Below are 22,967 nucleotides of genomic sequence, written 5' to 3' on the forward strand. Positions count from 1 at the left end.
GTCCCTTTTGGTTGTCCTCCACCACCTCAGCCCCTTTCATCTCTTGCAGGCATGAAAATATCCCGCATCCAATTATCAGAAAAAGAATAAAAGCTTTTGGAAAGGTCTGCTGGGAGCTGGGGGGAGCCCTGGTGCTTTGCCTGCTGCACAGTGGAGGTTCCCACCCAGTCTGTTTTCTGCTGTTCCCATGCATCCAATGCTGGGGCCAAACTCCTTCCAAACCTTGTCCCCCAAAACTCCCTGTGCTGCAATTGCAAGACCCCAGTGGCTGTGACATGTTTATCAGGCCACTCACTCTCTGTCCAGGTGGTGCCACAAATCTGCCCACCTGGTTCCCCATCACAGAGCTGGGGCTGTCACTCTCCCTGCTGGCAGCAGATGCCTGACTGGTTCAAGATGCCATTTACAGCTCTTGGAGCAAACAAAACCCCCTTCCACGTGAGTCCCTCCTTTTTGGGTCTGTGGAACTTCATGCAGCCCCAAAAGCACCCTGGCTTGCACAGACCCTAGCCCTCTGGCATCCCTTCCCAGGACAGGGTCTAGGCTCAGGCTTGGAGTTGGAAGAGTTTCAACATTAAGTTAAGGACATGTCAGACAGACACCTCCCACCTCAAACCAGAGCACTGAGGTCAGTTTGTGCCTGTGGAGAAACCCAAAATCAAACACATTTTGCCCAAGATGTGCAGGGCACTGAACCAGGAAGGCAAGTAAAGCCATGTCCTGAAGAGCGTGCAGGGGCTTTGGAAGCACGTCCCTCGGTTGACACCAATGGAATCACAGGTTGGAGAAGCCATCTAAGATCACCAAATCCAGCTGTTAATCCTGAACTGCCAAGGCCACCACCAAACCATGTCCCCAAGTGCCATATCCACGCATCTCCATGGGAGGAGGATTTGCAGACTGCAAAGGGGTTCAGACCCAGAACTGGAGTTTGCATGTGACATTGGTGTTTCCTGGAGGAGACAGGGTGAAGGAAGGGGAGCAAGCCTGCTTCTGGAGCTGTCTGCCTTGGGAAAAGGAATGTCCAAAAGGATTGTCTGCTTGAGGGAGGTGGGAAAAGCCTGGATATTGGCCCCAAGGGATCACCATTTGCTTTAGTACACCTACATCATATTCAGGACAAGCATCAGAGAAGCCAGGGCATCCTAGAGCCCTGAGATGGTAATTTTCACTCCATGAGGTGTCCAGCAAATGTCACCCCTGAAAAACAGGGGGGTGGTGGGCCAGGGTTTGGGGGTACCTCTAAGCAGAGCAGAGGCTGGAGGGGACGACAGGGTGCTCACACACTGCTGTCCCTGGCCAGCAGCTGCTGCAGCCTGGGCAGCAATTTGCTGAATTCCCAGCAGTTATTCTATGGATGCCCAGCATGGACTGGAGCATTTGGCTCCTCCTTCTCTAACACATTCATTAGTGGTCATTTAATTACAGGATGCAAAGATGAGCTGTTCCAAAATATTAATGTACCTGTGCAAAACTTGCAATGAGCAACTAGTGCTGCTACTGAGAGAGCGAGTCATGGTATCAAAAACAGGAGAAATCCATCAGCATCCTGGCAAACCTGCAATCCACCCTAACCCACATGGACTGCTCTGATCTGGAATTATCCCAGTAACCTTTTGGGGCAGAGGGAGGGAAAATGGAATGTGGGGTGAGATGGTGGCAAGTGGCAAATTCCTACCCACAGGAGAGACAAGAGGTGTCCAAAACCACCTGTGTTCCCATCAAAGGCTGTTGGTGGGAATGGGAAGGGGGTGCTGGTGCCACCACCACTTCAGCTCCAGATCAAAATCCAGCAGCACAGGGAAGACCCTTGCTTCCTTGTGACTTTCCAGAGCCATTGGCCTGGGGATGAGAGCTGGTGGGGCTGAGCATGCAAACCAAGCACTCCCAGGGCAGGGAGCTGCTTCCCGGTAGCTGTGATTAATTGTTGTTAATATTAAATTCAGCACTTTTATGCAGGACGCAGAAGTGCTTAGGCAGAAGCCCAGCTCCCATCCCACCTGTCATTAAAAAACATTGCAATTAAGCTCTACTGGAAGGAAATACAAGTAAATGCATCCTCTGTAAGTGGCTTCAGCTTTCCACAGACATCTGTGTCCCCTGTTTCCTCTTCAGCTGGCCGAGCTGCTTCTGTTTTCCCTCTTCCCATGACCCATAAATTGCTTTTTCTCCTTAATCCTGCCCACAGCTCCCAAAGGCAAGGGCTGGAGAGGGAAGGAAAGGAGCCCCAGCTGCCTCTGACCCATTGCCACTGGTGGAAAGTTCATGTCAGCTGCAGCTGCAGCCCCAGCCCCAGCCAAAATCAAGGCTGTGCTCTGGGTATCTGCTCACCTAGTTGGATCCTGATGCTCTCTTTGGTCCTCTCCATGGGCAGAAATCCAAATGTTTCGGCAACAGGAAGGGGTGTTACTGCCCCAATATAAAGCATTTAACAAATTATTTCCACTTTGCAGCAGATCTAGATGGGATTTTCAGCAGCTGAGACCTGCTCCTGTTTAGGTAAATGGTGACAGACACAGCCAAATGCTCCAGGAGAGCCAGCCCGGCCTCCAAGCCTGCAGGGCCCGGCACAGCCCAAACTTTGTGGCAGAGCTGTGCCCACAAGCACAATCATGGCAAAGCTGAACAGGCTGGGGGCTTATTGCATCCCAGGACAGGCTTTTCCCATGGCATTGTCCCCATTTTACTCCAGCAGGGGTTCTTCACCTGGAAAAGGATGTCAGAGGTGGGATGTGGCGCAGGTGGTGATGGGCCAGCCTGAGCCAGAGGACACCGAGAGGAACTGTGGTGGCAGGGCCTGAAGGGACAACCTCTTCTGCCTCTCTCCAGTGACCAACGGGACTGTGATGCAGCCAGAAGTTGTGGTTAAAGTTTAGGGAATGCCAGGAGAGGCAGGTGGGAGTGACAGTCACATACAGCCAGGTCTGCCAGGTCATTGTGTGGCTAGAGTCCCCATCAGGTCCTTAAAGCCTGGGAAAAGGCAAAAAACAAGATAAGACTTAGGGCAAGGGAGCTGGAGATAAAAAGGGCAGCGAGACAAAAATAAACCCGGTGTCAAGGACGATACCAGTGCCAGGAATACTACATTGAAAATTTTGGACCTGGGGGGATAAAGATCATGTGAAAGGTGTCCTGAGTGCCAAAGCTGGCTTTCCAGAGCCACAAAGGATGCTGGCAGAATCACAGAGGGTCAGGATGGATGGGCAGGGCAAAGGGGTCCATTTAGGCACACCAGGTGTGCCTAAATTTGGGCAGATCTGGGGCTCTGGCAGCCGCAGGGCCTGGCCAGCTGGAGGTCTGGGATGCAACGTGAGGATTGTGGGTGCTGAGTGGCAAAGAGTGGTGACAACAGTGCCCACACCAGCCTGTGGCTCTGGCCACATCCCTGGGCTCTGCTGATGCAGCTGAGGAGGGAAGGTTTTGCTGGGATCATGGTGCTGATGAACACAGGGTTTTTCCCCTGTTGCTTGCAAACATCGTCATCACGTATATAAACACGAAATGCCAAAATGTGAGTCAGCCCAATGGCAGTTTGGCTCCTGCAGCAACAGCCTGATAAATGGTGGAACCAGAGCTTGCAGAGGGGACTTATTCCTGTTTTGGGGGTTTCAAAAAGTTGTTTCATGCCAGGTAGAATATACTGCTGAGATATAAAAGAAAAAAATCAAAATTTAAAAAAAATATATAAACCAGTTTTCCCAGGTAGAATATACTGCTGAGATATAAAAGAAAAAAAATCAAAATTAAAAAAAAAAATTATAAACCAGTTTTTTTTCCAATTAGTTGCTCTCTATTGATGAGGGGAAACCTTTCAGTCTCAGGTAGTGGTCAAACATATTTTTTTTAGAGAGGAAAGAAATGCAGACAGTATTTGCATGTGAGCCATAGATTCCAATTTTATGAAGGTGGGTTTTTTTTTTCAATATTTGCTGAATAAGTTTTGTGGCCCAGTGCTGTGATCCAGCGTAACAAGAGGTCCTATTCACACAAGGGAGCAGATCTGAGACCACCTCATGAATCTTAAATCCTGAGTTTCTCAGGGTTTTTTTTCAAACACAAAGGATCCCAATGAGCCGATTATGCAGACCTCGATATAATGTCTTTTTTTTTTTTTTTATTAAAATGCTGTAGTTTAAACTCTGCTCTGTAAACAGTCTGGCCTTCACTTCTATCTCCAGGTGTCAATAATCCCATGAGGGTCAGCAAAACCAACCACAGATATAAAGTTGAGTGTGTGTGAAAAGTGTCTGCAGGATTGAGGCCAGCGATTGCAAAACAGTTTAAACTATAATCCTCCATTTTCATTAGTTTCTTGAAAAACTTCTGCTGTGGGCTTGAAATCCTTCCTGTTTTGTTGAGCCAAAGGTGATTTTTCTCCCCAGCAGTCTGAGCACAAACCTTCCCGCTGGTTCTATGTTGTCAGGCTTCAAAACTCACATTTCCCACTAAGGACATTCTGCCCTTTTCACTGAGAGAGCTTGACATTGACATCTATCACGTAAACAAAGCTAATTAAAGACAGTTATTACTTGCTAGACATAAAAGTCTTCCAATCCCACAGTCCTGTAGATTTGGCTGTTTTTGGTAAGTGAAGCTCTGTGCTCTCCCTATTCTGCAGAAACACTAAATGCATTTCCAACCTAAGAGGCTTCTTCAGCCCTGTATCTCTTTATTTTCTGTAAGATTTGAGGCCTATAAAAGGGACTTCTTTCAGTCCATGGTGTTGGCCACATCTTTGCCTTGAGGTGCAGGAGCAGGATGGAGCAGCCCAGACCAATCCTGCTGTCAGCTCCATGCTGCAACAGCACCCACAGGCACTGGGAGCATCCTTCATTCCTGTGTGTTCATTTTTCAGCCTAATATATAATTTAAATAAGACCTCAGCCCAAACATTCTACATCTGCATCCTCTCCTAGGGCACTGAGCAGTGCAGAAGTGGTGGGCTCCAGGCACTGGCCACCTGAAGCTTTGTTCCATTGGAGAAAGAAACATCCTCCCACTAATCTGTCACTGCTGTGTTTTGCCTTTTTGGGGAAAAATGAATGCAGCAGCTCTGTGTTGCTGAAGTTTCCACAGTTAGAGAAGCACAACTGCTCATCTAGGGACAGAGGTGGGCTGTGGGTTGGTTTACACTCAGGCTGAGGTTAGGAAGATAATAATCTCTCCAAGAGCCCTGCCCACATTTCTGGCTTGGAAGAAGGAGTTAGAGGCTGTAGCAAAGTGATGGACTTGGTGCCTCCTGGTCTGAGCAGCACAGCTGGAGGAGTGAGACAGGACAGGAGGGAAAATTGGATAAAAATCCAAACACCTTCACTCAAAGAGTCTCTAAAGCAGTCCATTGGACTTGACTGTGAACTGAACTCAATGAAAAAAGGAAGCAAGAGATCCAGATGAAGGGCAAATTCATAATTAAGAGCTTATATGGTCAAAATAAAGAATCAAACATGGCAAGAGTTATTTGAGTTATAATACAATGAGACTTAATGAATATGTGTTACAACTATGAAAGGGGAATAGAATATTTTCTCTGCTCTTCAACAGAGATAAAGCTGAGGAAGGAATGGAAACAAGGATGGTAAAAGAGAATAAATGAACAGACAGGAAAAAGCCACTTAACAATCAATCTGCTTCTCAGCCCCACTTCCCTGGTACACGGCTGGAGCCTTTTCTCTTTCTCTGGCCACATGTCTCTGCCTCCTGAAATCACTGCAGAAGTGTAGAAAATCCTTCAGATGGTGGGATACCTTACTCTAATATTTTCAGGCAGGCTTCAGCTTTGTAGCTTATTCAAGAACAGGTTCTCCAGGTACCCAGGAATTTAACATTAATAACAGATGTTTTGACTGTAAGAAACACAATGAGCTTGTTTGTTTGGTTTTTTTGTTTGTACTGAAGAAATACTGAAAGGCAATTTCAACTCCTGGTTTTGTATTCCAAGTGTTCTAGAAATTAATTTCCCAAATAAATAGACAAGATGTGGGACAGTTTTAGGCATGAGATCACACATAGTAGCACCATCATTACCAAGTTTCCTTTGGTGAATAATTAATCTCTCTGAATCTACCAAGCAACCTCTGAGCAGTTCTCACAGGTACAAATCATTCAGAGCTTCTGGAAGCTGCAGTCTGGAGGAAGCCTTTGGTGGGAAATTGCTGGAAAGGGATTTTCCCTGACTGTTCCACTGAGAGTTTAACGTGTGCCACAAAGCACAGGGGTGTGATTTTTGCTTATTGATGGTGGCTGTCGCTTGTCCCATTCACACAACTCACACAACTCAAGGAGATTCCTGGTTTATAAAAGGATTAGGGTCCCATTCCTAAATCCCAGTAACATTAGGCAATAAATGCTGGATTGTAGCATTTCTCCCTCTGTGACCTTTCACTGGGTTCTGTGTGCTACCTTGTCCTGCTCCCAGCTCCCCCTTCCAACAAACATTTGCTGTGTTTTCAGTTCTCAGAACCACTATTCCCCTTCCCCTGTGGAAGCAAGCATTCCCTCTTACCTCTGTCAAAAGGTATTTATGTAGTTGCTCATCTACAACCAGCAGGACCCAGTCCTGAGTGGCTTCACACTTTACTTCCACAACACACCACAATTGTCAGGGCAGCACCACAGGTGAAAATGCCTGGAGGATGTGATAACCACCTTTGCCAAAGTGTTATGTTTTAGTGTTCTCAGCAACATTTTCTTCGTTTGTTTCCTCTGGAAACAGAACAAGGCACATGGCACAAACATGCATTCATGCTCAGTTTTAAGCAAGAGTTTTTGGAAGGTGTTTGCTTTCACATTCAACCTGGTCTAGTGGAAGGTGTCCCAGATGATCTTTAAAGCCCCTTCTGAGCCAAATCATTCCATGACTGTTTGATTCTATAAATGTCCCTGTATGAATCCTTCTTGTTTCATCCAAGTCTCAATCCTACAACCACAACAAAAATTTTAAGTAACAGCTGGTTCCTGTGTTTGTAGACAAAAGTGAACTTTTTCCAAGCTTGAGAACATAAAAGTGTGTAGAAATTGTCTTAAATACAAACTAAAAATACAAACTAAAAATAGTTTCTCAATGCCTTCCCGGTCATACTTGTCACATCATTGCTAAGTTGCTGAGATATATCTGCTCCACTGAAGGAGTAAGGGTCATGTATCTTTCTGGATGTCACCAGAGCTGCAGCCACACAGGTGAAGTCCTACGTATGGGTGAGAAGAACATTCACTTCAACCCTTTTGGGGAAAAAAAGTGCACCAGAAATCCAATATTACTGAGTTTGGTTATTTTTTAACAAAATGTTGGCACCCACAGGGCAGAATAACAGATTTGTAGCTAAAATAGAGCCAGGGAAAGAGCAAATGAATCTATTCAGGGATGCAGTTGGGAACACTCTGCTTGGCTCAGACAGCAATGGCTCTCACCAGATCCATTCCCAGCCGTTCCTGGGGTCACCTTTCCATCGCGGATCAACCAAGACGAGGGATCAGGTCACAGAAATGCCCCAGCAATTCTCTTCTTCCTAGAAATCTAAATTTAAAAAGGGCCTAGTGCACACATAGCAAATGTTTCACGAAGTTTTACGGTGTGTAATTGCTTGTGGCACATACAATTCCTTAGCTGGGGTTTTCTGTGGATCTGCAGCAGGTCTTCTTCCTAAGGTGGCTGCACAATCCTGTAATTACACCTGTAAATCCTCACCCCCACCTCTTTCAACTGAATAATCCAAAACACTAAATATAAAACACGTTTCAATTTGCAACTGCATAGTTGCAAAAATCCAAAAATGGTAAAATTGTGTGTTGCAGCCCTCACACCTGTTGCAGAAATGACAATTTCTTCAAATATCTGCAGTTTCCTCCATAGTACTGCAGGAAAATACCAAGGATCGCATCTTGTCTGCCCATGGTCTGAAAGCAGCTACTGATTTTTGTCTGCCTGTTGGAATGGCCTTTCCTTGTGGAAAACAGAGCCAGTTCAGACGCATTTAATGGAAGCACAGGAACAGCGGTTTGCTTGGACCAGGAAGAACACGACACCATCCTGCAGCATGCAGGAAAGGAAAACCAGGAACACCCTTGGGAAGGGGGCATCCCAGTGCTGCTGGACAATGGGGGTGCTTTTGTAGGATGCCAAATACCACAGATGCTCATTTGCAAGAGAAAAAACTGCAGAGCTTGAGAAGGGCAGATCGAGCAAATTCACACTATCCTCATTCTTCTACTTCTTGTCCCGACTTGGAGCCATAGAAAATGTTCCCTCATTTGTTTCACACAGGACTATTTTTATGTGCCTTTTCACTGCCTTCCACCTGCTGATGACTTTAGTGTCACTTCCCACTATTTGACTGCAGCTCTTGGTCATTTCCCCGGGTTTTCTGCTGTTTTATGCTGTTCTATAAAGTGGAGTTACCTCATGGCAGCAGGACTGACTCAGCTCTACCTTGGGAACCCTGGTAGCTGATGTCCTGTCAGTGTTTTAGAGCTTCTACCATGTTTTCTTGCCATTATTTCCCAATGGATTAAGACTTTGCTTCAGTTTGGTTATGGTCTGTTCATTGTCTGCCTAATTCCTGAGTATGTCCTGAGAAACTGCAAGCAGGTGGAGTGGGAGCTTGATGCTGGGCTAGGCTAGGTGACATCAATGACTGCCACTTGTAAAGTCCTTCTCTAGCTCTTTATTCCTTGGGACTCCCACATCCACACAGTCCCACTCATAGCAACCCAAAGACTCCTATTTTGAATAAGAAAGTGCCTTTTTACTTCCTTTTATTTTTTTTTTTTTTTTTTAGCAGCAGAGTGCCATGCAAGTGCCTGCACTGAGTGTTTGTAGCTATAAAAGCATGTCAGATGTGGCTGTATTTGCAGACAGCAGTGGTACTTCCTCTCTTCGGAAATGGAGCAAGTTTCTGTTTTGGGCTGTGCTGACTCAAGGGTGAGGTACCCAAGCTGATTCAGCAGTTTGGCAAGTGAGGAGAACTTCTGGTTATGAATGAAATGAGCAATAAATTCAAGTTTGTCTTCATCTTAAAGAAATGTACATTTGAGTGAAGCTACCTCCTGATGGCAGACATTTTGTCAGGTAAGTGGAATATTCTGCATTGCTTTTGGCAAAAAGACCACTCCAATGAGACAACCACAAAGCCTGCAAGTAAAATCCTGGTCACAGGGGAGTCAGAGATTTCCACTCATCCAGACTGGGATTTATCCTCTCTCTTGAGTCACATAAAAAGATCTTCTACTGCTTACCTGCTTATTTAATCTGTGCATCTCATGGGATATGAAATCCCCTCAGTGATATGAATAAATTGAATAGCAATTTCAGAAGGATGAAAATAGAGAACACAAAACAACCTGGGCCCTGCAAGGAGGTGAGAATGCACCACCCATTTACTCACCTTCTGTGGGTTCACATGGAACAGATGTCAAAGGTAACCCTTGTGATCTTCTGCTATGGAAAAATGAAATAAACATTGTGATACTTTATAATTTATAAAATCATGATGGAGTAACAGTCTTTCACAATATTTGCCAATGTTTACCTGTTAGTCTGTGAAAAGAAGCCAGAAGATTTGTTGAGTTTTGGTTTTCTTAAATGAGTTCTTTAACCTGGAGGCTTCCAGGATTCAAAACTTACAATGATTGCTCTGCATTGCAGTAAGGATGAAGATACAGAAGCTTGTCAGAAAGTGAGATCTTTCTGTTTATTAAGGCAAGATAGCATGAAATGGGGCATCTGAGCTGTCTCCCTTGAGCCCCCTTCTGTCTGTTTGGACGGTCCAAACAGGTTTTAACATATTTGCCTCCATCTCTATGCTGTTACCAGGCAGGATCAACAATCCCCACAGTCCCCACCCATGGCATCCACGATGCCCGTTCCTTCAGGCTGCAAGTTCTTCCTTTGACAGCACACAACAAAAGCTGCAAACTTTCAAAGCCCATTCCTCCTTCCCAGCTACAGCAACCCCTCTGGCATTAAGGCACGCTGCTGTTCCAGCCAGCCGTTCCCATGCCATATTCTCCTGCCTCGTGAGGGCGGTTTGGGAAGTCTAAAAAAGCATCATGTGGGCTGTCACATTTCAGAAGCCCCTAAATAACTTTGCGTGCCTCCATCAGATAAGCAGTGAAGTGCAATATTATGAACGTCAAACAACAGCTCATCATTACAGCTGACAAGGCTTGTTCCTCTGAGAGGGGAAGTAAATACAGTTCCATAGACTAAGTGTGTATTTAGTGGCTCGAAGTTAAAAGAACTCTGCAAGGAGGATTTGCATTTGCCCTCTTATTGCTCTGTTAAGTATTTCCTCTAACTCAGTCTCTGAGAAAGGAAAACAGTCCCAGAGTATTTTGGAAGGGTGATCAGAGCTCTCCACAGAGAACCAGCACAACCAAGTGCAGAATGAACCCAGGACTCAGGAACCAGCCTGCATGGAGTCTCCCAGTTCTACCAGGATGGCTCATTGTGGTGGCTAAGAAAGTGATCCAGAGGAAGCATCTTCCTTAAAGGATGTCACAGACATGACCCACTCAGGTGCTGCCTTAGAGGGACACGCTGGCTGTTACATCCATCCTGGATAAAAACAAATCAGAAGGTGGTGGTGGTGAGGAAATAACAAATACAACCTCAAACCACTTCTTGCTCTCTAAAACAAATCTCAGTCACACTTAAAATGAATCCAAGCATCACTGGTGTTTGTGGTTTTCTGCTTCATGTATTTAATCTGCTACTTGAATTCAACAGAGAAAAATTTACACAATAAAAGCAAAGTGAAATTAAAAATTCGGTGTTTCAGGAGACAGCACGAGATCTGTCCCAGCCAGAGCTAATGAAATTGAAGAGAACTGTTCTTTGACTGCACATGCAGGGTGTTTCCATGGAACTTGATAATGACAGGGGAAGGCGGGGAGTGGCTGGGCTGGTGACTGTTCCACCCAAAAGATCAAGCGGAGGAGCAGGATGGGAGCCTACAGGTTAAAAGTCTAATGGGAGCTTCTTGGGGGAGCAAGGATTCTGCACAACCTTGAAACCCCCATGTGAAGCTTTACTAAAGGAGGGTCTGACAAGTCAGATGTCTCCTTCCATCCCATCTCCCTCCTTGAAACCCATAAACATACGCTGGGAAAGAGGAACTATTTTATTAGTGGAGATCAAAAGCTGTCTCTGACCAGTAGCCAGACAAAATTTGGTATCATGTGGGTCACTCAGTGAAAACTTGTGATGGAGCAAGTATCTTTGATGTGATTCTGTTTATTCTAAGAACACACAAAGTACCACTTTATGGAGCCCAGGGGAACAACACAAAAAATCTATGCTGGAATTTCAGTACCTCTTAAATCTCTAAGTTCAAATCACCCAACATAAATCTTACAGGTTTGCATCAAAAAAAAATATTAAAAACACAGGTAATTTTACCTTAAATTCTCTGCCAATGAGGTAAAAAATTTTTCTTCTTTTCCCACCATGCCTTTGAATCCTTGGAAACTGTTGCACTTCTTTAATCCTGCCGATTAAAAAATTCATCATCCTGTATGAAGTAAGAATGTAACTTAAAGTATATTTAGATGAATCAATAAAAAGGCTGGAAAAAAGTTTTAGTAAATTTATCAATTAATAGCCAAGCCCAGGAGGCCATCCTGCCTTTCTGCTCTGTCAGCTCAGGGATTTCTCTCTTCCCAACAGTGTTTATGTAAGGGCTGCATGATAAGCAGCACTCCCTATAAAATATTGATCAGCTGAGCCATTAGCTGGAATTCAAGAGACAACAATGTCACAGCAAAACCAGAACAATTACTGCTATTGATTGGAATTTTTAGAGATTATTTTGATATTTGAGCATGTCAGGAAATACAAATTTCTTCTAAATAATACTAGGAATGTATGTTACAGCATGGTTACAGGACAACTTTACAAAGGAAATGGAAAATAGGGCAAGTTTCAGTTTCAGTAATTGTGTGGTCACAGATTTTCTATTACTATTTTTAAAAAGAGTATAGACAGTCATAGACCTGGAAAAGACCTCCAAGGACATTGAGTCCAACTTTTGACCCAATACTACTGTGCCCACTAAACCATATCGTGAAGTACCACATCCACTTATTTTTTGAACACTTCCAGGGATAGTGACTCCACCACTGCCATGAGCACCTTGTGCCAGTGTCTGACCACCCTTCCAGTGAATAATTTTTCCCAATATCTGATCTGAACTGGTCTTGGCACAACTTGAGGCTGCTCCATCCTGTCCCTGTTCCCTGGGAGCAGAGCCCAACCCTTACCCGGCTGTCCCCCCCTGTCAGGAGTTGTGCAGAGCCAAAAGGCCCCCCTTGAGCCTCCTTTTCTCCAGACTGAGCCCCCCCAGCTCCCTCAGCCGCTCCTGGTATTCCAGACCCTTCCCAGAACACTCTCCAGCCCCTCAATGTCTGTCTTGCCTTGAGGGGCTGAAAACTTACCCTGGGATTGGAGGTTCCCCAGAACTGGGAATGGTCACTGCCCTGGTCCCGCTGGCCACAATGCCACTACTATCACATTGGTTTTATTTTACGGGATGCTGGGGCCTTCAGAGGAGAAGGGACTGCAGGAGGAAGGACAGCTGCAGTGAAGTGCTTTGCTGGGGAAGGCTCACCTGGAAAAAAGTAAATGGGATTCAGGGAAGGAGAAGCCACAGAATGAAGAACTGGGGCTGGAGCTGAGGGGCTGAGTGGGATGAGGTGAGACCAGTTTGGGAACATCACCTGTGAGCAAGGGCCCATCCCTCTGTGAGGGATGCAGAGCTGGGGAGAGAAGAGGGAGCTATAGCACCAGCAGAGAGAAGCCCTGTGAAGAAGGAAAGCCACGGGCCATCTGCGAGGAGAGATAATGAAACCGAGGGAGCGGGGCAGGCGAGATAGCGTCAGCCATAAACAAGCGGAGAACGAGGAGAAAAATAACCCAGCGAGTTTGCAGCGAGGCTCGGGCTGAATTGTTTGGTGAAGTGCGTGTTGTCTGCGCATGGCAAATGTCAGCCGGTGGGGAGGGCGGTGGCGGGGGCAGCCCGGGAACCCCGGCGCTCGGCCCCGCGGACTGTCCCCGCTAAGGTGCCGCCCAGCTCATGCCACCCCTCGCTGTCCCGTCCCTGTCCCACGGAGAGCACCGCCAACATCACGCCCGTCTCTCCCTGAGGGGACCGTCCCCTCTCCTGCCCGCGACCCTCGCACTGAGGCGGGAAGTGTGTGTTTGTGTGTAGGGGGGGGGCGCGCTCCCGCCGCGCCACCGCGCCCAATTGGCCAGCGGGGGCGCGCTCCCGCAGCCCCCCCGAACCCCCCCCCGCGCCGTGAGGAAGATGGTGGCGGCCGCTTGAGCGCGTCCCCGCGCTCCCCTTCCTCCCCTCAGACGGGCGGGCGGGCGGAGCAGAGAAGAGCCGCTGCTGCTGCCGCCGTCCCGGCTGGGCGGGCGGCTGGCTGAGGGCGGGAGGCGGCCCCTCGTCAGCGGCCGTGCGGGGAGGAAGCGGCGGGCAGCTGCAGCCGACATGGAGGAGCGGTCCCCTCCCGGCGGGGGCCCGGCGTCCCCCCCGCGGGGCTGAGCCAGCGGCCCGCCCGCCCCGTGCCTCGGGAGGGCTGCGGGGGAGCGGGGCCAGCGGCGGGCGGCGGCAGCCCCGGCCCGGCTCGGCCCAGGCGAGGGGACTATGCGGGGCTGCCCCGGCGCGCAGTGTGCGGAGCCCGGCGAGCGGCCGATCGCCGCGGCGCTGCCCGGCCGCCCCTACGCGGCGGGGACCGGAGGAGACTAGAGGCGACTCTGCGAGGAGCCCGGTGGCTTCGGCAGCCCCAGAGACCCAAGTCCGGCGCGGGCTCTTGAGGAGGAATTGACAACATGGCTTCCCCACCGCACCAGCAGCTGCTGCATCACCACAGCACCGAGGTGAGCTGCGACTCCAGCGGGGACAGCAACAGCGTGACGGTGAAAATCAACCCCAAGCAGCACCAGGGCTGCACCTCTTCCAAGCACTGCAAGTACAGCATCTCCTCTAGCTGCAGCTCGGGGGAGTCGGGGGGCACCCGCCGAGCCGGCGGAGCGGGCGGCAGTGGCTCCGGCCTCCGCCGGCAGAAGAAGCTGCCGCAGCTCTTCGAGAGGGCCTCTTCCAAGTGGTGGAACCCCAAGTTCGACTCCAACAACCTGGAGGAGGCTTGCATGGAGAGATGCTTCCCGCAGACCCAGCGCAGGTTTCGCTATGCCCTCTTCTACATCGGCGTGGCCTGTCTGCTCTGGGGCATCTACTTCGGCATACACATGAGAGAGAAACAGATTGTTTTCATGGTGCCGGCTCTGTGCTTCCTCCTGGTATGTGTAGCTTTTTTTGTGTTCACTTTCACTAAGACTTATGCCCGCCATTACGTATGGACTTCGCTGATACTCACCCTCCTGGTGTTTGCTCTGACCCTCGCTCCGCAGTTCCAGGCTCTGAAGCCTGTCTCAGGAAGTGGTGACATGTCCAACCGGACTCCTCCGGCAGATCCCACAGACACTTGTCTTTCTCAAGTGGGCAGTTTTTCTATGTGTATTGAAGTGCTCTTGTTGCTTTACACAGTGATGCACTTACCCCTGTATTTAAGCTTGTTTCTGGGACTGTCGTACTCGGTCCTCTTTGAGACCTTTGGTTATCACTTCCGTGATGAGAACTGTTTCACACCTCTGGGAGCTGGTGCGGTTTACTGGGAGCTGTTGAGTAAAGCCTTCCTGCACATCTGCATCCATGCCATCGGTATTCATTTATTTATCATGTCCGAAGTCAGATCAAGAAGCACATTCCTGAAAGTGGGGCAATCCATCATGCATGGAAAAGACTTGGAAGTGGAAAAAGCCCTGAAAGAGAGGATGATTCATTCTGTTATGCCAAGAATAATAGCCGATGACTTAATGAAGCAGGGGGATGATGAAAGTGAAAACTCCATCAAACGTCATTCCACCTCAAGCCCCAAAAACAGGAAGAAGAAGCCCTCCATACAGAAAACCCCCATAATATTCCGTCCTTTTAAAATGCAGCAGATAGAGCAAGTGAGCATTTTGTTCGCAGATATTGTTGGCTTCACGAAAATGAGCGCCAACAAATCAGCCCACGCCCTGGTGGGACTCCTGAATGACCTCTTTGGACGCTTTGACCGTCTGTGCGAGGACACTAAATGTGAGAAGATCAGCACTTTGGGAGACTGTTACTACTGCGTGGCCGGCTGCCCCGAGCCCCGCGCAGATCATGCCTACTGCTGCATCGAGATGGGCTTGGGGATGATCAAAGCCATCGAGCAGTTCTGCCAGGAGAAGAAAGAAATGGTGAACATGAGAGTCGGTGTTCACACCGGGACAGTCCTGTGTGGCATTTTAGGCATGAGGAGGTTCAAGTTCGATGTGTGGTCCAATGATGTCAATTTGGCCAACCTGATGGAGCAGCTTGGGGTGGCTGGGAAGGTCCATATTTCGGAAGCTACTGCCAAATATTTGGATGATCGCTATGAAATGGAGGATGGAAAGGTGGTTGAGCGTGTCGGTCAGAGCGTGGTAGCTGACCAGTTAAAAGGTACGTGCTTTTATTTTGTGCTTGTTTTTCTTTTGTGAGGGAATAGGGTTGCCCCAGTGCCTGCTCTGTGCTTGCTGACCGTGTTTTACATTTAACTCAGCGCGCTGATGATCACAAACACCGGGGGAATTACAGGATAAAAGATGCCACGGAGATAAGCTTGAAAGATCATCTGTGGTACTCAACACAGGCTTTGAAACTCAGTGCTCCTTCTGAGCCTGTTGCCTTGTACCAGGCCTTCTCTTGGAGGAGAAGGTTCATGTGTTTGCTGTCTGCAAGAGGTTTTTGTTTTACTGTTGTGTGTCATCCTTTAATTCAGTAAGTAAACTTGTTAATTGACTTCATGTGCCATACAGAGAACATATGTGTTTTGCAAAATTATGTATATCTGTGAAAAGGTTTTTTTGGCATCAGGAGAGTTGGGACTGAGAAGGCATTTGGGAAAAATGACAGCTGGATTCACAGAAAGAAATGAGCACTGTAGATTTGGCAGTTTGATATGGCAAGTTGTTGCAGTTTGGAGTTAGGCTGGAAAAAGTTACTCAGGTGGCTCAGTGAGCTGGCAGATGCTCTCTCATTTCTGCAGCTCAAGGGATCTGGGGATGAAATGGCAAATTTGCCTTTTGGAGAAGAAAATGAAGGATCCTTCGGTTCCCCTTGGTTAAGAGTCTGATTTTCATTTTTCTACAATGTTCATTTTGAAGTGAAACTCCTGGCTGCTTTCTAGCAGCGCTTAGAGGCGCGTGCAGGAGGATTGTACGAGCTGAGGATTTAATTGTCTCTTTTGTCAAACTTGTGTCTCTTCAGTGCCGTGCCTTTGTCTCACAGAGAGATTGTTGTCTGCAGTGCTCTTAGTCCAAGGTGGGGAGCAGATGGATCTAAACGGGAGTGAATATGTAACAAACCCTGTTATGGTCTTTGAGTTTATTCGTTCTGCTTATAAAAGTACCCATTTTGATGAAGTAAGCTGGAAAACTGAGTGGAAGAACCCGAAGGAGTCATAAACTGGCATTGTGATGGAGAAAGGAGATATTTGTGGCAACAAACACAGAAAGAGGCCAGGATGGTGGTAGAAAGGTCAGTGAGTAAGGACGTGGGGAGAGCACTGCAGAGCAGTGGTGGCCGTGGCAGCTGCTTGCCCCTGGCAGGTGCTTGTTTTGATGTGACACAAAAACTTATTTTTGGTGAGCGAGCTGTCCGCATGCATACGGCAGCGGGGCTGCAGCAGGAGCCTTCCAGCAAGCAACGACATCCCCAGTGACATTGGTGCCTGGGAGCCACGGGGCCGAAGCAGATGTGTGTCCCTGGGCTTTGGCTTTCTGGTTGGATTCTAAAAATACAAATTCAGTTAATTTCTTTGGAAAGTGTTGACACTGATGTATTTCAGTGGGAGTGTGCTTTCAAGAAAACAGCATCAGACATAACCTCGTTGTTACTCTAAGATGAATTTTGCTGTTCCAATGGAAATAAATTGAACAGGTTGTAGGAAAACATCCCTGTGACATTTCCGCCTTCCAGGTACCTTGACAGCCAAATGCAGTGTGAAGGCTGTGTTGTAGCAACAAATAAAATTCAGTATTTTTGCTGCATTTATAACTGTTCTCAGTATTAATCCCAAACTGGCATGAACTTAGCTGTGGAGACTGATGGTACTGCTCCTAAGTATTCTTTATTTGTTTATATTTTCTAGGAGATCACAAGACCACTATGTAGAGCAGTTATACCCCATGCCAGCAGTGGGTTTTTCATGGCCTTTCTCAGACTTCTGTTCTGTCCTTGGTTGCCATTTATCATGAGAGGGCACAGGCTGCTCTGCCTCCTCAGTACAGAGGTTTGGATTTTGCAGCTCTGAATGCCTTTCACAGCTCCTGCTTCAGCCAGGGTACTACAGATGGACAAACTGACATGCAGTCTAGATAAGATGAAATTTGCTTTGTGAACTGACATTTAATGGTCTCTTCTTACCCTGAAATGCAGCTATGGAAGCAGCTGGAGCATGTGGTAAGAATTACTTTAACAAGGAATATGGGTTGGGCTTTGCTTTTTCCCCCATTTCCCTTCTGTATTTTTTGGTAGAACTGTAATCAGCTGCCATTTCTTACCAATGTCTTATGCAGTTATAGAAATCAGAGGCTGTGTGTATTTCTAAGCCAAGCAGACCTTAGCCACAGGTTTGTAGCACACTTACTCTGTTCCCTTCCGTGCCCAGACCCTCAGGGGATGTGGTAGTTAGTGGGTGCTTCAGAGCTGCCCATTTTTCCTGTTTCCTCAGAACTTTGTTCTGCAGCCAGATTACTCAGCTTATAGGTAAATGCCATCAGGGGAAAAAATACATCAAAGCAATGATAAAAGCCATCAAACAGCAGTGCCACGGGCTGGTGTGTAGGATCTGCTGCAGGGGAGGGTTTTGTTAGGGAGCAGCTCTGAGATTTAATAAGGGAAGCTGAGATTTCACCTCTTAATTAATTTATCTCTGCTAAGCACCTGCTCAGTTCTGTGAATAGAGGTGCTATTAGGAAGCTTTGCTTTACTGTTTTCCCTGAGAATCTGTTGATAGTAGTGACAGAGAAGAGGAAGTTTGTAGTGGTTGTTTTAATTATCTCATACCCCGTACACTCTTCAAGTATAAAAGTGCTGTACAGATAGCAGACACAAGCTTTGTTTCCCTACCAGTACTTCAATTCTCAGCTTCCTTTCAACCTTTGATATCTTAATTATATCCTATTTTTTATGCTGTATGTCTAGTGTATTATCTCTTAATTGTTTGAGCTGCAGCAGTCGTAGCTATCTTTGAGGCTGAGTCAACAGGAGCAAGTAAACTCTTCAAAGAGCGAAAGTAGGAGGTGCTGAGCACACAATGTCCACGTTCTGCACACTTCAGGTCTTCTACCTACCACTGCTCCTGGAGCAGGTCTTGGGACAAAAGCACCTCTGTGGCTGGAGCACGTCAGGCGTGCTCCTGGAGCCAGTCCTTTGGCTTGGTTCACCCTGAAGGAATCCAGGTACAGCTCTCCAGCCTGCACCAAAGCAGGGGGTGGAGGAGTCACTTGGGCAAACTGCTTCAAAACCCTGCTTCCCATTCCGTTTGAAATACTCAGGTTTATGTGCCCCAAGTTGTCCTAGTGCTGCTCTTCCTGGTTTTGGAGATGAGGCAAAACTAAATTTCTTTCTATTTTATGGTTCCCTGGAATCTTAGGATGGGAGTATCTTTCCTTCCTCCTTACTTCCTTGGCTCCTTAGTGCAAGCAGTGGGGCCCTGGTGTGTTCCCTCCAGTTTCTGACTTTGGAATTAAGAAGATGGTGTCTAGAAGAAACCAACAAGGAGAGCTTATCAGTGCTTGCAAAAAAATTTTGCCTATTTCTGACAGCTCTGTGTTTTAAGATTCCTTAGACCCCTGTTCCCACAGTACCTGATCCCCTTGGATGTGAAGGGAGTGCAGGAGAGCAGTTTTGCAGTGAATTTTTGAGATCCACAGACAAACTCCAGCCATCAGTTCAGCTATATCCTCCATAATAATTTTCCTGTAGGATTTGTGATAATTCACCTTTTCTGTTTTCTTGCAGAGCTTCCTAGCAAATAAATTTATTGCAGATTATGAGACACTGAGAGTCACATAACACAGGTTAATGTGCCCCTTTCGAGCTCCAGAGGCAGAGATCTCTTGGGATATAAAAAGTTCTGCTTATGGAAATATTTTTGTTTTGCTCTGTTCTTCTTGGTTGTTTGCATTTCTCTTTCTTGTTGCTTGGGAGGTCACAATATTGCTATTTACCAGCCAGCAACTCTTCCAGAAATACCAGGGTCACCGGCAGCTTGTTTTTTGAGTGCTCAAAATAAGCATGTTGGGGCAAGAATGCTTTCTCTGTGTTTATAGGGCATAGCACAGCAGAACCAAGATTTCATTTGGGCCCTCTCTGTGTGCACTGATACCTAAAATAATTCCCAAACTTTCTGCAGCCAGACATCTCCTTGTTAAGTTTGCCTCAAGGAGTGGCTTTATTGCTGTACTCCTCTTAGAAGCTCTTGATAATACAGCCACACTTTTCTCTCTGATTTTGTCCCTTATTTCATCATGGAGAAAATGCTGAGGGATTCTTGTGCTCTCTGTCACCTGGCTGGTGGCACAGGGAAGGTTGGCTTTCACAGCACTTACTGCAGCAGCACCCACCAGGTCCCCTGTGGCCAGCAGTGGCTGTTCCTGATCAAGCTTTTCAGAGATCTCCAGCTATGTACTGCTTTCACTGTTCTTTGTGTCTCTTTTAATATTTACTAATAATTTTAAGTGTTTCTTTAGTAATAAGTAAATTGGTTATAAAAAGCACCATTTTGCTCAATGGTGAAACCTTTTAGTCTGTGAATAGCCTGGCTCTTTTCAGGGTGGAACCTGTGAGCCAGGGGATGCTTCTCCCATGGCACATGGGCTGCAGCTCTGCTTGGTGACTTGATGCTCCACTGCTGCTTCACGTTTGGGCTGCAGGGAACACGGCACGGGTGTTCCTGAAAGACAGAAATCTTGGGTCAGGTTATGAAGAGATAAATCATTGAATTTTTCTTCGCTTCCTCCCCTCTGTAGCTGGTCTGGAGAGAGCACTGGAGTCTGCCCTGCCTGCCCTGACTCCCTGTCCTTTACCAGCACGGTGCACAGAGGACCTTTAGCTGTGCTTTTGGAAGTTCAGAGGCAGATGAAGGATCAGATGAAAGTTTTCCTTGGCGTTTTGAGCCCAGCCTGCTGGGCACAGTGTAAATCTAGAAGGCTTGTGCTTGTGCCAGCAGGATGGCTCTGCAGAGAGCTCTGCAGATTCAGCTTTGCTCTGGGGCTAAGGGCAGCTTTAGTCTTGAACAAGTGAGGGTTTTGGACTCAGTGGGGGGGGGTTGAGGTGCTTGTCTCGTGTCTTGCCAGCTACTTTGCAGGTCCTTCTGTTCAACTTCTGGTTTCATCCTGTTCCATGAAAGTTAGTCTTTAGATACAGGCTTTTTATATTTATTGAACTGGCTTGTGACACACTGGTTCTGGATTTTATGTGTTCTGATACTGATCTGATGATCAGGCAAAAATAGAGAGAACAAATGTCCATTTTTGAAAAATGTGGTAATTAAGTAAACATGTGTATGTATTTCCACTTTCCCACAAACAGAATTTTGAGTGCTGATCATGATAGAAAATTTTAGTGCCCAGTCAATTTATCAGTTTTCTATAGTCTGAGCTATTAACTGTTGTTGAGGTAGTGGTTCATGATTTTATGTGTGACAGCGAAAATAAAATACCATACACAGGTTGACTTCACTCATGTATTTCAAAAATGGAAAGTGTTCTGTGACAGATAAAGAATAATAATTAGAGGTAATTTGCACAAAGGCATATTGCCAGGGAGAAGCAAATTCTACATTGATTTAACATTTTGACATGATCTGTAATTTTACCATGTAATAGCATAAAGAAAAGGAGGTAAATAGTGACTGTAGTTGCTCAACCTGGTTCTTGTCAAGTCTTCACTCCGTGAAGGTGTCTTTCACAGCTATAAACAAAAGAAAGAACTCAGTAGGAAAACCTAGTGATTATTGAGCTTTCCACATATGACTTGATGAAATTACATAACTTTTTCTCTAAGTAAGCCTGAGTTTGTGTGCAGGTACTGCTCAGATTGCTGCCAGACCTGGACAGGAAGGTCACAGTTTCTCCAAATTTTGAGGAAGATTTTTTTGAGCTGCTCATAGTTTTATTTGTGCAAAACCAAGTAGAAAAATCTCTCCCTTAAAAATACTCACACTTCACTACTTTTATTATTTAACGGAAACTTGGATGTTGACATTTGAGGCTTTGAGTTTTGGTAACTGGTTTACAGGTTAATTTGCTGGACACAGTGAAAAATAATTTATAAGCATAGTTAGTACTCAAGTAAGGTTCTTCACTTTGAAGGGGTTGGAGCTTGACCATACACTTCGTTTAGCAACGTGGGCTCTGGTTTCAATTTCTCATGTCCTGACACTAGTTAATAAATAAGCTCAGTACTGAGGGTCTGATTGTCAGGTGTTGCAGCTCTGCCTGTTTAAGCCCTTTAGCCCTGAACACTGTGGGGTGAAGGAACAGTTTAAACAGACCTTAAAACATTTACATCCTGCAGGATCTCAAGTGAGCGTGGCCGCAGTGGAGCATCATTCCAGGACATGGGAAAGGTGAGGGCTGAAATCTCAGGTCCTGGGATACTGGAGGGACACCCTGGCTCCTGCTGCATCCTTGATCATCTGCAGAGTCTTTGAGCTGTATTTCTGTCTTTGGCTACTCCAAATCTGTCTCCCAGGGCAATGATGTACACAGGTAGCCTACCAATTGCAAAGCTGAGCTTCCTTCTCCTGTTTACATCAGAAAATCTTTAGAGGTAGGGAAGTGTTTAAATGCGAGAGATCGCCTTCTTTAAATAAAAGCCTTGACATGGTGCTTTTTGGGGAAAAAGATTGATGGAAAAGACAAAACAAAGTCAAAGACATATAATTTATATTCATCATCTGTCGTGAGGAGGATGCATTATTTGAATGGGTTGTTTAAAACTCTTTTTGCAGTTATTTCACAATATGTACTTCACTTCTGCTGGTAGGCAAAGAATATAAGAATTTACATTCACCACTTTTGAAGTACAATTTCACTGGATTTCAATTTGCTGTAGATTGTCCTGGAATATTATTAAAATGGGGAAATTAGAATTATTTCTTCCCATCTACAGTTTTGTGTGTAAGCTCTCTCTCTTGATCCTGAATCACAAGCTCACTCCATCCATCCTGGCTCTGTAAGGAGAGACAGCCATTCCTCTTTCCGTTACAGCTGACACTTGAAAATTCTTGGCTATTTTTAGATGATTCTCAATCTCATTTCTGTCCTTCGAAAAGAAAAGAAGAAAAAAAAATTCCTTGCCTTTAAATTTTTAACTTCCAGTGGGAGTTGCTTTTGCAGAGAAGCCAGCTAGTCAATATAGTCTCATTAACACATTTTAACAGGTTCTGTTATATAAGTTTGCATTATTGTGATGGCTCTTTCATAGATTTGGAGGGAATTGTTGGAACTCAATTTAAAGAGGAGCCATGCAGGGTTTGAAAGTGTAGCTGCTTGCTTCCAAGTAATAATTTGTGAAAATATAAAGTTGTAGTTGGAAAAGGAGCCTAAACTGGGGATGTACCATGGAATTACAGCTCGTTCTTTTCTCAGAGGTCGTGTTTGGGCACGGCTTCTGTCTTAGGCAGCAGCACAGATTTGGCTGGTGAGGTGGTTCTGGGAAGGCATTTGTCAGTATTGGACTACCCCAGAAATCTTTACTGCCCTTTCAAGCCAAATTGTTTTCACCAAATTAATACTCTTTCATTTGCCCCCCCAAACTTTTTAACCTTGATAAATAAGCCTACTTTGAGGGATTGGTATTTTTTCATGGTTCTGAAATTTCTTTGTGGAGGAA

General features: G+C 46.3%; 1 protein-coding gene and 1 long non-coding RNA gene across 8 annotated transcripts in view; one reads left to right on the top strand and one right to left on the bottom strand.

The window, feature by feature from the left end:
• Positions 1 to 7,246: 7,246 nt before the first annotated feature.
• On the bottom strand, positions 7,247 to 13,108 carry LOC121338487. Of its 4 annotated transcripts, none has more exons than XR_005953035.1 (6): positions 12,712 to 13,108; positions 12,430 to 12,602; positions 11,396 to 11,507; positions 9,525 to 9,629; positions 9,381 to 9,430; positions 7,247 to 7,513 (listed from the first exon to the last, which is right to left on the bottom strand). It is a non-coding gene; the product is annotated as an uncharacterized LOC121338487 (long non-coding RNA). The 4 variants fall into 4 exon arrangements; XR_005953033.1 differs by having other exon boundaries at positions 9,381 to 9,433; XR_005953034.1 differs by lacking the exon at positions 9,525 to 9,629.
• Positions 13,109 to 13,347: 239 nt separating this feature from the next.
• The window catches only part of ADCY9 (adenylate cyclase 9), an 83,661-nt gene continuing 74,041 nt past the window's right edge, over positions 13,348 to 22,967 (top strand). For 2 of the 4 annotated variants that reach the window (XM_041409503.1, XM_041409523.1), the window contains exon 1: positions 13,348 to 15,524. In XM_041409503.1, the coding sequence (XP_041265437.1) occupies positions 13,826 to 15,524 (1,699 nt within the window). In that variant the 5' untranslated portion in view covers positions 13,348 to 13,825. The remainder of the gene's footprint in view (positions 15,525 to 22,967) is intronic. The other 2 variants (XM_041409492.1, XM_041409514.1) reach the window with 1 other exon arrangement.

Source organism: Onychostruthus taczanowskii, unplaced genomic scaffold (genome assembly GCF_017590055.1).
Source record: "Onychostruthus taczanowskii isolate IOZ18803 unplaced genomic scaffold, ASM1759005v1 scaffold10, whole genome shotgun sequence".
In the NCBI taxonomy this organism is placed as follows: domain Eukaryota; kingdom Metazoa; phylum Chordata; class Aves; order Passeriformes; family Passeridae; genus Onychostruthus; species Onychostruthus taczanowskii.